Below are 12,420 nucleotides of genomic sequence, written 5' to 3'. Positions count from 1 at the left end.
CAACTGGCTGAGATTAGACTATCTTGTAGTTCCTGAAGGGGAGCAGTAGCCTTTTCAGTAGCTGCAGGGGGCAACAGTTCGAATGCTAAATTGGTCTGGCATTGTAGTATTAGATAACATGACCTTATTGTGCTGACAATGTGAATGGCTGAAAGGAAGAGCAAACTACAGCCATGATTTTTACAGAGGGCACACAGTTTTACTGTGTGCTTAACAATGATGATATCCTCTTGGGTAAGATATTCTGGATGGACAATAGTCCCCATTCAGATCTCCAGGCGGGGACTAATCATGAAGATGACATCATCAGTAAAAACAAAAATGCATTCTATGGGTCAGAGCATGGAAAGTTAGATCCTATAATTGGGTAGGTAGTTTAGAAAATTTAGAAATGGGAAAGGATAGATTGAAGCTACATATAGTGGAAATTAATGAAGTGTGGTGACAGAAGGAATGGGGCTTCTGGTCAGGTGACCACAGGGTTACACACAAACATTATGACCCCTGGCCTCCGCTACATTAGATGCTGCCTGGTGATCTTGCGAGTACGTGACATGGTAACAGAACTATGTAAGCGGAACAGACAGATAAAGGGTAAATTATCATAAAGCAGAGCCTGTGAATGAGCGTCTCGAAAACGGCGAAGCTGGTCGAATGTTCATGTGCTACTATCACGAGCTTCTACAGAAAGAGGTAGAAGGACAATGGAACTACCACTAGGCACTAAATCGTTGCATGTGCACAACTCTTCATGGTATATAGGTTTCAGGGGCTTGTCTGCTCTGTAAAGTAAGATAGATGGTGATCCGTGGCATCTCTGCGGAAAGACACAATGCTGGTGCACACATTGGTGTTTCGGAGCACACTGTTCATTGTGCGTTGTTGAACTTGGAGCTTCGCAGCAGACCTCCCCAATATATTCAGGTGTTGACCCAACGACATTGTCAATTACGATTACAGGGGGGACAAGACGATTGGGATTTGACCATCAATTTAAATGTGTCAGCTCATCAGGTGAATTACATTTTTGCTACACTACGTCGATGGTCATCTCCACAATCATCATCATCGAGGTGAATGGCTTGAAACGTGCATTGTACCAAGGGCACAGGCTCGTGAGAGCAGTATTAAGCTATGGGAGACATTCTCCTGCACTTGCATGGGACCTGTGGCACTAATGGAAGTCACGCTGACAGCTGCAAACCACCTGCATTCCTTTACGCTTGACGTCTTCCCCAATGGCGATGTCATCTTTCTATCTGATGTAAATCCTATGGAACCCATCTGGATCACTATTGGGCGCTATCACCATGCACGCAAATCAGAGGCCCGTTATTTACATAAATTACATGACCTGTACATAGACATCTAATCTAATGCCACATACCTCCACAAACTTGCCAACAAACTGTCAGATAAGTGGAATCAGTGATGTATTTCTTTCCAATGACAGACCAACAAGCAAGCAAGTGGTCATAATGTTTTTGCTCATGAGTGTAAATACAAAATCAAGTAAGAGTAATGCAGGGATAGGTCTAATAATGAATAAGAAAACATGAATTTGGGTAAGCTACCATGAACAGCATAGCGAATGCATTATTGTAGCCCAGATCGACACGAAACCAACACACATGACAATAGTAACAGATTATGTGCCCAACAGCTTTGCAGATGACTAAGAGATGAAGAATGTGTAATGAGATAAAAGGAATTAATCACATGGTTAATGGAGATGAAAATTTTACTGTGATGGCAGACTGGAATTTGACAGGAAAAGAAAGAGAAGAAAAAATAGCACAACATGAGCTGTGGGGAAAGGCATGAAAGAGGAAGTTATCTGGTAGAATTATGCACAGAACAGAATTTAATCATTACTAACAATTGGTTTAAGAATCAGTAAAGATATCGTTTACAGGAAGAAACTTTGAGGCAGGAAAGTTTCAGGTAGAATATATAGTAGCAAGACAGAGCTTACAGAACCAGATTTTAAACTATAAGACACTTCTATCAACAGATGTGGACTTTGACCATAATTTATTGGTTATGAACTGCAGATTATAACTGAGGAAAATATATAGAGATATTAAATTAAGAAGATGGGGACTTGAATAAATTGAAAGAACCAGAGATTGTTGAGAGTTTCAAGGAGAGCTTTAGGCAGCGACTGAGTGAAACAGAGGAAAGGAAAATAACAAAAGACAAATGGACAGCTCTGAGAGATGAAATACTGAAGCCAACAGATGATAAATAGGTAAAAAGATAAGGCCTAGAAGAAGTCCTTGGAAAACATAACAGATACTGAATTTAACTGACATAAAAAGAAAACATATAGATACAGCAAAGGAAGCAGTTGAAAGGAAATAGATAGGTAGGTAGTAGGTTTCTAAGGGACTCAAAGCTCCCGTGCTGATCTCATATGATTCCTCCAGATGTTCCTGTCTTGTGCTGCCTCTTGACAGTTATTTATTCCCAATCTTTCGCATATGCAATCAATTTCATTGCTCCAGGTACTCCTTGGGTCTCCCCCTTGATCTTTTGCCATATGGCTTCTTCCTGAATATTCTCAACACAATTTAGTCTTCTTTCATTCTCATCAGATGTCCAGCCCATTGCAGTCTTCTAGCATTTATTATGTTTACTATCATTGGTTGTTGCGATAGCTCGTGGATTTCCATGTTGCGTCTTCTCTTCCAGCATCGTGATTCATTGTCATAATATGGACCAAAGATTTTTCTATAAACTTTATTCTCAAACACTTGTAAATGGTGGTGGCCTGTTTTCATTAGGCTCCATGTTTCTGTCCCATAGATTAGAACTGGTCTGATGATTGTATTACAGAACTTTATTTTAGTTTTCCTAGTCAGCAGTTTGGACCATAACAGATTTTGTATTGCATAACAGGCTCAGTTAGCATTTTACAGTCTTGCTTTTATTTTTACCTGACTCTGATTTTGTTCATCTATCACTGATCCCAGGAATTTGAACTGTTCAGTATGCTCAAATGTGTGTTCACCAACTATTAGATGTGATTGGTTATCCCATTGATCTCTACAGCTTTGAACTATCACGTATTTCGAAACTTCCTGGCAGATTAAAAATGTGTGCCGGACCGAGACTCAAACTCGGGACCTCTGCCTTTCGCAGGCAAATGCTCTACCATCTGAGCTACCCAAGCACGATTCACGCCCCGTCCTCACAGCTTTACTTCCGCCAGTACCTTGTCTTCTACCTTCCAAACTTTACAGAAGCTCTCCTGTGAATCTTGCAGGACTAGCACTCCTGAAAGAAGTGTAAGGCAAAGGTCCCGAGTTCGAGTCTCGGTCCGGCACACAGTTTTAATTTGCCAGGAAGTTTCATATCTGTGCACACTCCGCTGCAGAGTGAAAATCTCATCATGTTTTTCGTTTTCTTGTCATTTACTTTCAGGCCAAGTCTTGATGCTTCTGTTGCAAGCTCCACAAATAACTGCCTAATCTCTATTTCACTGTATCCAATGCACACTATGTCATCTGCGTATGCTAACTCGTTAATTTTGCTTTCTTGAAGGATCCCAGCAGGTACCACTTTGAGTTTCCTCACAACTCTTTCTAAAGCTATATTGAAAAGAAGGAGGGGGGGGGGGGCAAAGCATCTTCTTGTCTTAACCCAGTTTTATTTTTAAAATGGTCACCCATTTAGTAAAACCCTGCTTGTATTTTCATCCAAGCTTACTTTGCAGAGATTTATCAGTTTAACTGGGAAACCAAATTCAGTCATTACATTCCACAAGCTTTGTCTATGGATGGAGTCATAAGCTTTCATGAAATCGATGAACAGGTAATGTATTTTATTTTTTTATATTCCCAAACTTTTTCATTTATTGATTTGATTGCAAATATGTTGTCAGTGGTGTATCTGTTTTTGCGGAAGCCATTTTGGTAATGCGCAATTATATTTTCTGCATATGGTTTTAAGTGGTATAGCAATAAACAAGATAAGATCTTATAACTTTTATTTACTAATGATATTCCTCTATAGTTTCCGAGATCTTCCCTGTCTCCTTTTTTATGGTTAGGGACTATTAATGATTCTCTCCACTCTGTTGGAATGTTCTGCGTTTTCCAGATTATCTGTATAAGATGAAATAAACGTCTGTGCTAGGAAATATAGGTGCCTAAAAAATGAAATTAACAAAAAGTGAAAAACTGCTATGTAGAAGTAGCTAGAGGACAAAAGCAAGGCTGTAGAAGCACACATGGCTAGGATACAGATAGATGAGGCCTACAAGGAAAGGGAAGCAGTTGTATGACTATCAAGAGCTCAGATGGCAAGCCAGTGGTGGTGGTGGTGGTGGTGGTTAGTGTTTAACGTCCAGTCGACAACGAGGTCATTAGAGACAGAGCGCAAGCTCGGGTTAGGGAAGGATTGGGAAGGAAATCGGCCGTGCCCTTTCAAAGGAACCATCCCGGCATTTGCCTGAAACGATTTAGGGAAATCACGGAAAACCTAAATCAGGATGGCCGGAGACGGGATTGAACCGTCGTCCTCCCGAATGCGAGTCCAGTGTGCGGCAAGCCAGTACAAAGCAAAGAAGGGAAAGCTGAAAATACAAAGAAACGAACAGATAAACAATACAAGGGAAATGAATTTGAAGCAATATTGTAAGAAGGGAAGAGGATGACAAGGGAGACGTGGTACTATGAGAAGAATTTGACAGACCTCTGTGAGAGAGCTGTGCTCTAACATGGCCTCGGAAGTACACAGCATTCCCTCAAAATTGAGATTTTTGAGGGAGCCACAGCCATAACAAAACTATTCCACCTGGTGTGCAAAATTTATAAGACTGGTGAAACATCCCCACACTACAAGAAGTACATGCTGTATTTACTTGAGAATAAGACTACACTGATGAGATGCCCCCCTTTTCTTTCAAGAGGCATCTTGAGGAAAGTTCATTTTTAACATATTTTTAACTAATCGAAATTACAGAATGTTACACTGACAAAGTATCTGCCTAAAAGGTTAACATTGTACCTATTGTACAATAAATTTTGATAACACAAGGAAAAATTAAATAAATGAAAAGAAATGGTTTACATTAATTTGCAAACTGTTTTCTTTTCTACATTTTTTGCTTACTATCCCTGTTGTCTATGGTATCACTATTTTTAATCATCACCCTAATAGTACAGCTGTGAATTTTATATTTTTGCTGTCACAAATATTTGACTGCTTCTTCTGTTTTGAATATGTTGTAATTTCCGAGGCTGTGGTTACTGTACAACATTGGAACACAGCTGTTTTTATCTGAATACATATCGGATTTCTCTTCTATTAATGTGAGAATGTTACAATGTCTTTTGCTTCAAAAGATATTGTCTGTCTGCTGCTCTCTCATTGACCTCTTTCGTTCTTGTCATGCATCACAATGAACATTGACAACACTGCAGCATGAAACACCTAAGCTCACCACTGGCCTCTTTCTAAATTTTTCCTGTCCCTTGCAGAAATGAATACTGTTGTTGAGTAGATTGCCATGGTTGGCAACATGATGTAATTTGATGCCCACACAATTTGATGCCCACACAATACTCTCTTCCCCACATTCATTTAGTTCTCAACTGAGCTGGTATCACTGTTCCCTCTCCAACCTTTCCTTATGCTATGCCTGAGCAACTGTGAAAGACAGACTGCAATATCTTCTAGGGTACAAGTCGTATTTAACAACAGCATCTAATACACTGCTGAACCAAAACATTATTACCATCTACTTAGTAGCTTGTTTGTCCATCTTTGGAACGAAATACATCACTGATTCTGCATATCAGGGATCCAACAGTATGTAGGTAGTTTTGTGGAGGTAAGTGGCATTGGATGCCTATGCCCAAGTCATGTAATTCGCATAAATAACAGACCACTATTTTGTGTATGTGGTGATGGTGCCTGATAGCTACCCAGATAGGATCCATAGGATTTACATCAGGCAAATCTGGTCACCTACACATCAATGTGAGTTCACTATAATGCTGTTCAGACCACTGTAGCTCAGTTCTGGCTTTGAAACATGGACAATTATATTGCCGATAGATGACATAACTACTGGGAGAAGACATCAGGCATGAAGAGATGCAGGTGGTTCGCAGCTGCCAGTGTGCCTACGATTACTACCACAAGTCCCATGCAAGCACAGGAGAATGTCTCCTTAGCATAACACTGCTCCCACCAGCCTGTGCTGTGGCGCCTGCATGCTTCGAGCTGCCATTCCCTCAATGACAGCATTTGTGGAGAAGACCATTGCCCTAGAGTAGCAAAAATGTAATTCACCCAAAGAGGTGAACATGTGAACATGTAGGGGTGCTCTGTTGCGAAGCTCCATGTTCAGCAATGTACAATGAACTGTGCACTCTGAAACACTTATGTGTGCACCAGCAATGTGCTCTTTCGATAGAGATGCCACAGATTACCATCTATCCTACTTTACAGAGCAGACAAGCCTCCTAACCCGACATTCTGTGAAGAGATGTGGATGTCCAACCATTTAGCACCTAGTGGTAGTTTCACCATCCTACCTCTTTCCGTAGATGCTCACGAAAGCAGGTCATGAACATTCAAACAACCTCACCATATTCGAGTTATTTGCTCTGCACAATAACAAACATCATCAAAGTTGCTTATCTCTACACACTTCTGTTACCGTGTCACGTGCCCGCAACATCACCAGGCAGCATCCAACGTTGCAGTGTGCAGTCGTCATAATGTTTGGGTTTATCACTGTACATAAATAAAAGATTGCAAATCATGATTCAGTCCAATTCTTTAACTTTCACTCATACCACAATTTACTGATGTTCCCTGGTACTACCTCTACGACAGGTATTGCTGCTGTAATTTATTCTCACAATAACAATTACAGTCAGTTTAATAGAATTTACTTTGTTTGTTAGAATGGATTAATTTTCTTTCTACATTCATCTGAATGTCACCATCATGTTCTAAAGCTGATTGTTCTAACACATGAACAGTGAACAATCAAATTTCTCATTTGCAACCCACTTCGTAAATCATTACAGTCTTCCATAATCACATAAAATACTGTTCACAGTCCAGAATCAAGTAATGCTTTTTGAAGGGCAATATTTCCGCTTTTGAATGTTGTTTTACTTAAAAAGCTGCATTAATGTTTGTACACAGTATTCACACGTGTATGAGAACTATTACTGCAAACCTTTTCAAATACAACAGTTTTCAAGATGATAGACTTAGTGTATTTCCTCCTGTGTTTCATGAAACTGTGAAATTTTAAGAAGCGCAATGGACTGTTGTAGTGGCTTGTTTACAGTTTCTCGTATACCCCAGTACAAGTGCCACCTAAGTCAAATTTCATGATTGTTCAAGCAATGTTGATACTGTATCGAACGCTTCAGCATTTCAGGAAATCTTGAGCCTCTTTGAATGCAAATATCGTCTGCTCATCCTGCCCTTCAGAATTCTCCAAAATAAATCGGCATGTGACCTCAGTTGCCAAAGTGTTATGACCCCCACATAATCTATTAAACAAAATAATAATATTACAGTCAGCAGAAGTAGTTTAATATGAAAATACAAGATGACCCTGTATTTTTCGAATGATGAATATGGAAAAAACTCTAGTCTTATAATTGGGTGAATATGGCAATAATTCAGATTCCCAAGAAGGCACGTGCTGAACTATCAGTTTTATGAGTAATGGCTGCAAAATACTGACAAGAATTATTTACTGAAGAATGGAAAAATTGGTTGAAGTGGAACATGATTAAGATCAATTTGGATTACAGAGAAATGTAGGAACATGTGAGGCAGTGCTGAACCTGTGACTTACCTTAGAAGATAGGTTCAAGAAAGGCAAACCTATCTTTGCAGATTTATACAATGCCTTTGATAATGATGGCTGGAATACACTGTTTCAAATTCTGAAGATAGCAGGTATTTAATACAGGGGGCAAACTATTATATCAGTTCATTGGGCAAGCAGTAAAATACCCAAAAAGAAATTTGGGAAGGGGATTAAAGTTCGGCAAGAAGAAATAAAAACTTTGAGGATGTCGATGCAACTAATTCTGCCAGAGACAGCAGACTTGCAATGTAAAACAAAGGTAATGGAATCCAATCAAATTAAATTAGGCAAGCATGTGTGTGTGTGTTTGTGTGGGGGGGGGGGGGGGGGTGAAGAGTGTAGAGTGAATCCAAGTAGCAAGCAGTTTCAAATGGATGTCATCTCTAGTAATTACACAGAGATGAAGATGCTTGCACAGGATAGGCAACCATGGAGAGCCGCATCAAATTAGTCTTTGAACTGAAGGCGGCGGCGGCGGCGGCAGCAGCAGCAGCAGCAGCAGCAACATAATTTCACCCCTTATGTGTCCTGCCATTGTGTAGTCTTATGAAATTACATACAATAACACACTGTTAACAATTACCACTGCGAATAAAGATTTGTGTTGGTCATAGTGTTTACTGGAAACTACATATTTATTCTGGATGCAAATTTATCTGATGTCTTATCTGTTCTGTGGCTGTCTCAAAAACAATTATTTCTACATGATTTGCCGAAATATTTCTACAAAGTTGCATTTCATCACCTGTAGAGTCTGTTTTCATCCATTGTTTCACTGGCATCCATTAATGTGTAGGAGCGTCCATCTCCGTCATCCTTTGGGCGAGATGAGCTGTCAGCAAAAGGCAGCTGAGGCGGAGACGGCCTAGGCGACCGAGCGTGCCAGCCACGATGCACTACAAGTGCTTTGGGTGTACGGAATACTTTTGGGCACAGAGCACATGGATGTCTCTCAAAACTAGTAGTTGCAGTTGGAATGGTAACTGGGCCATTGCTGGTTGCAACAGGCGTCCCATCATCCCCATCTTCTTGAAGCACTACAAGAGGTTGTAACACAGGCTTTATGTCCTCATCTTCATCTTCTTGGTCCAATGTTTCTGGTTCCATGTCTGTCTGTTCAACATTACTGACATGTAGACGGGGACAGTTCGTTCGTCTATGTTTGGACAATGAGCCTGCATTGCTGTAGGATTTGTTGCAGTAGTCACATGGATAGAGGCGGCTGAAAAACATCAATAAGAGTTAAAAGAAATACAAAACATTCAATTACAAGTTACAATTTTCCAAGTAGCTACAACAGTAGAACAAATGACTGAAACACTTCATCATTTCTTAAACTTATGGGAGTCAGGGGATTGGGAGAGGGGTGGGCGGTTGTCGCATCTTCATGTTACAAAATTTCACGTACTCAGCATTAACATAGGTAGTTAATACAGTTTTAATACCCAAGTGCTACTGGTAAATTGAAGAGACCCCAATTGCATTAATGACAAAAAAGACATTGAAAATTAACTGTACTAAAAATTCCTTCCACTTAAGGCCATGATCAGCTGAAACACAGTGAAAAATTTCACTCTGTAATAATCATGGTTCCCTGCAACCCACATTAGATTCTATGTGGGATGCAGAACCAACTGGAAAAATTACATTTAATCTACAGAAATGAAACCCCGTTATAATATGGATTTCTACAACCATAGCACAGAAGCAAAAATATAACAGCCAGGATTTGAGATTTTGTACAAGTTAAGCCACAAAAGTAACTAAGACAGTCTGGAAACAAACCAAACAACACAATGTCCTCTTTTCTTTGAAATAAATAAAATAATATCATACTCAGGGAGTGGCTGAGGACAACACCCACTGCACACACCAACATATTCAATACACTCTCGGGATTTAACTGGGTCTTCTGATAGAAAGGGCTCTTGTGTGAACATGGACTCAGAGATAAAAAGATATTTTCAAAGTTATGCCTGTCCAACAAAAGTGGGAAAGTGAATAAAGCCAAGATTGTCAGAGCATTAATCATATAAGCTTTGCAAGTGGGCACATTTTCACAATAGTACCCAGTGAATGTAGGGCAGTAACAGGTGACTGATATGCTACAGAAAACATATTTTTGAAGTTTTCCAGAAGAATCCAGGAAACACAGCTTAAACTAAATGTGGGCTCAGTCGAAACCCAGTGCTTCAAGATCACAATATACACAAACTGAACTGAAGGAAAGTTATTTCAGGAAACATAAACTGGAGTTCTCTTGGAAGTAAGGATATATATATATATTAAAATGTTTTACAGTAAATCCTGAAAAATGATGAAAAAGGGTGCAACTGCAAGTATCAACCAGGACCCCAAGGATTTGCGCTGATTTGAGAAGAGTCTTGTACAGGTTCAAGGGGACAACAACAACAACTACTACTACTACTACTACTACTACTACAACTGCTTCGTGTGGCTCAATGGCCTGCTGCAAGTCTTTCAATTGGCTGACATGTGGTGTGCCCCTAACTTACACCAAGCATCCAACCAGGAAAAGGGGACTTACAGTTTAGCTTTGACTCCAAGGCTTGTGCCGTTTCTGGCAACTCTCCCACATTGTAGAGACTTGAAGGCTAAGTTAAAATGCAGACTGAAAAATCCTTGGTCCAATTGGGATTCGATCCCGCAATCTCTTGGTTCCCAGGCACTTAAATGGCTCTCTGACAATCTTTCTTAATATTTTAACTGCATTTTGAGCAGAAAATGTGCACGTGGTAGGTGGGGAAGGGGTTGGGGATGGGGGTGAATACACAGGATGTTCATAAACTGCCCTAAAAAAAATTCTAGGGCATGGACTATCCACTGTTGTGGCTAGTGCGAACAACAAGAATGTGGTGTCTAATCAGGTGTGCATTATTATATAACGTGGAACTGAACAGTATAGACAATTCTAAAAACATTTTCAAGGCTGCAGCTACATCAGTATTATAAGTGTGACTAATTTAATAAGATTCAAGCAATGTAAATGTACCAAATCATCATGTCTTTTTAGTTTATTGATACTTCAGGAATAATATTGGCCAAGTCCTTTAGTGTGTGGCCTTGGTATTACTAGCTGCAGTACAAATAGATTATTAATCATACTGGCACCGTGTAAGCAACTGCTGAAATGAACAAATAAAAGAAAATCAGATAACATGAATGATCAACAACAAAACAAAACACAGCAAGACTGACAATTCAGTCCACCTATAATGAAATATTTGTCAGATCGCTCAACAACAATTTAATATGATTGATACTAGAAGAATGTCATTTTGTTACTGAAAAGTCAATGTTCCATATACAAGACCTGAACTGATCTACATGTAGAGCCTCAGGTAGTCTGGCCCAGGATAACAACCAGTTCCACATGTTACAGTTCATCATGAATACCAATGATTTTATGGTTGAACATGTAAGGTACAAGGGCATAAGATCCACTAGGTATGATTTAAATTAAGCTAGTCTGCTTGGTATCAACTTAACAAAAATGTGACGACCTTGTTTTCAGAGTATTTGTCCAACTGAATTTCAAAGGTGTAAACTCAAGATAATTTATGGACTAAGATGAAACAATTTATGAAATGACTTCTCACACAATTTCTCTGTAACATTAGCTGACCCCTTAGATCATGTACTCTGCACATGGGAGATGTCAGCACCGAATAATCTGGATGTTCCGTAAAGCCGAAGTACATAAACTAAATCTGACAAGTCACATTAAAATACTTTTTTTTTTCTGGTACATATTATGACACTCTGAGACTTGAATTATATTTTTGTTTGCTGTTGTCATTCCATATTATTTCCCAGTGTTCCTGCATGACTCTCCTTATTTAGAATAACTTTGAGATACACATTCGTATATATTAGATAGAATGGAACCCCAATGTGAATACTATTTACAGGCTCAGAATGAGTTCGTTTAACTTGTGCACATTTGAAAACTACTTGAAGTTGGAACAAAGCTGTTACAATTAAGCATGTTGGGTAAACTATTCTGACAAAGGTACCTGAAATACCGTAATATCCTGACTTATACTACCCGGTTTTATGCAAATCTGAAGTTCCACGTTCTGTCTGTCTGAGTGCTGTGCAAATCTATTTGCCTACTCCGTCCATACAGTGTTAAGCTTATAACAGGTTCGGACGTTATTCATGTGGAATTATTTCATCCATGGAGCTTGTTTGATAGGTTCTGCATCTACATCTAGATACATACTATACAAGTGACCATATGCAGGAACATAAGCTTTTCAGTCTCTAGGAAATTTATTACCTTTAAACTCAGAATAGGTCCTTAAAATTCTACAGCAAACTGATGTTCAGGATATTGATGCGTAATTCTGCAGGTCCTTTCCTTTACCCTTCTTATATACAGGAGTTACTTGCGCTTTTTTTCAGTTGCTTGGGACTTTGTGATGCAAGAGTGATTAGCAATAAATGCTAGTTAAGTAAAGAGCCAAAGCCAGAGTACTATTTGTAAAACCAGGTTGGGATTCCATCTGGACATGGTGGCTTATTTGTTTCCAACTCTTTCAGTT

General features: G+C 39.4%; 1 protein-coding gene across 3 annotated transcripts in view; it reads right to left on the bottom strand.

Moving 5' to 3' along the window:
- LOC126462149 (zinc finger protein 808-like) overlaps positions 1-12,420 on the bottom strand; it is a 158,067-nt gene that overhangs the window by 39,962 nt on the left and 105,685 nt on the right. For all 3 annotated transcript variants that reach the window (XR_007585953.1, XM_050096052.1, XM_050096053.1), the window contains one exon: positions 8,598-9,074. Coding sequence is in view for 2 of the 3 variants with exons in the window: in XM_050096052.1 (XP_049952009.1) it covers positions 8,598-9,074 (477 nt within the window). In the remaining variant the exon portion in view is untranslated. The remainder of the gene's footprint in view (positions 1-8,597; positions 9,075-12,420) is intronic.

This window comes from Schistocerca serialis, chromosome 1, assembly GCF_023864345.2.
Source record: "Schistocerca serialis cubense isolate TAMUIC-IGC-003099 chromosome 1, iqSchSeri2.2, whole genome shotgun sequence".
NCBI lineage: Eukaryota > Metazoa > Arthropoda > Insecta > Orthoptera > Acrididae > Schistocerca > Schistocerca serialis.
Note: the sequence above shows the minus strand (reverse complement) of the source record. Positions and strands in the feature narration are given on the sequence as shown.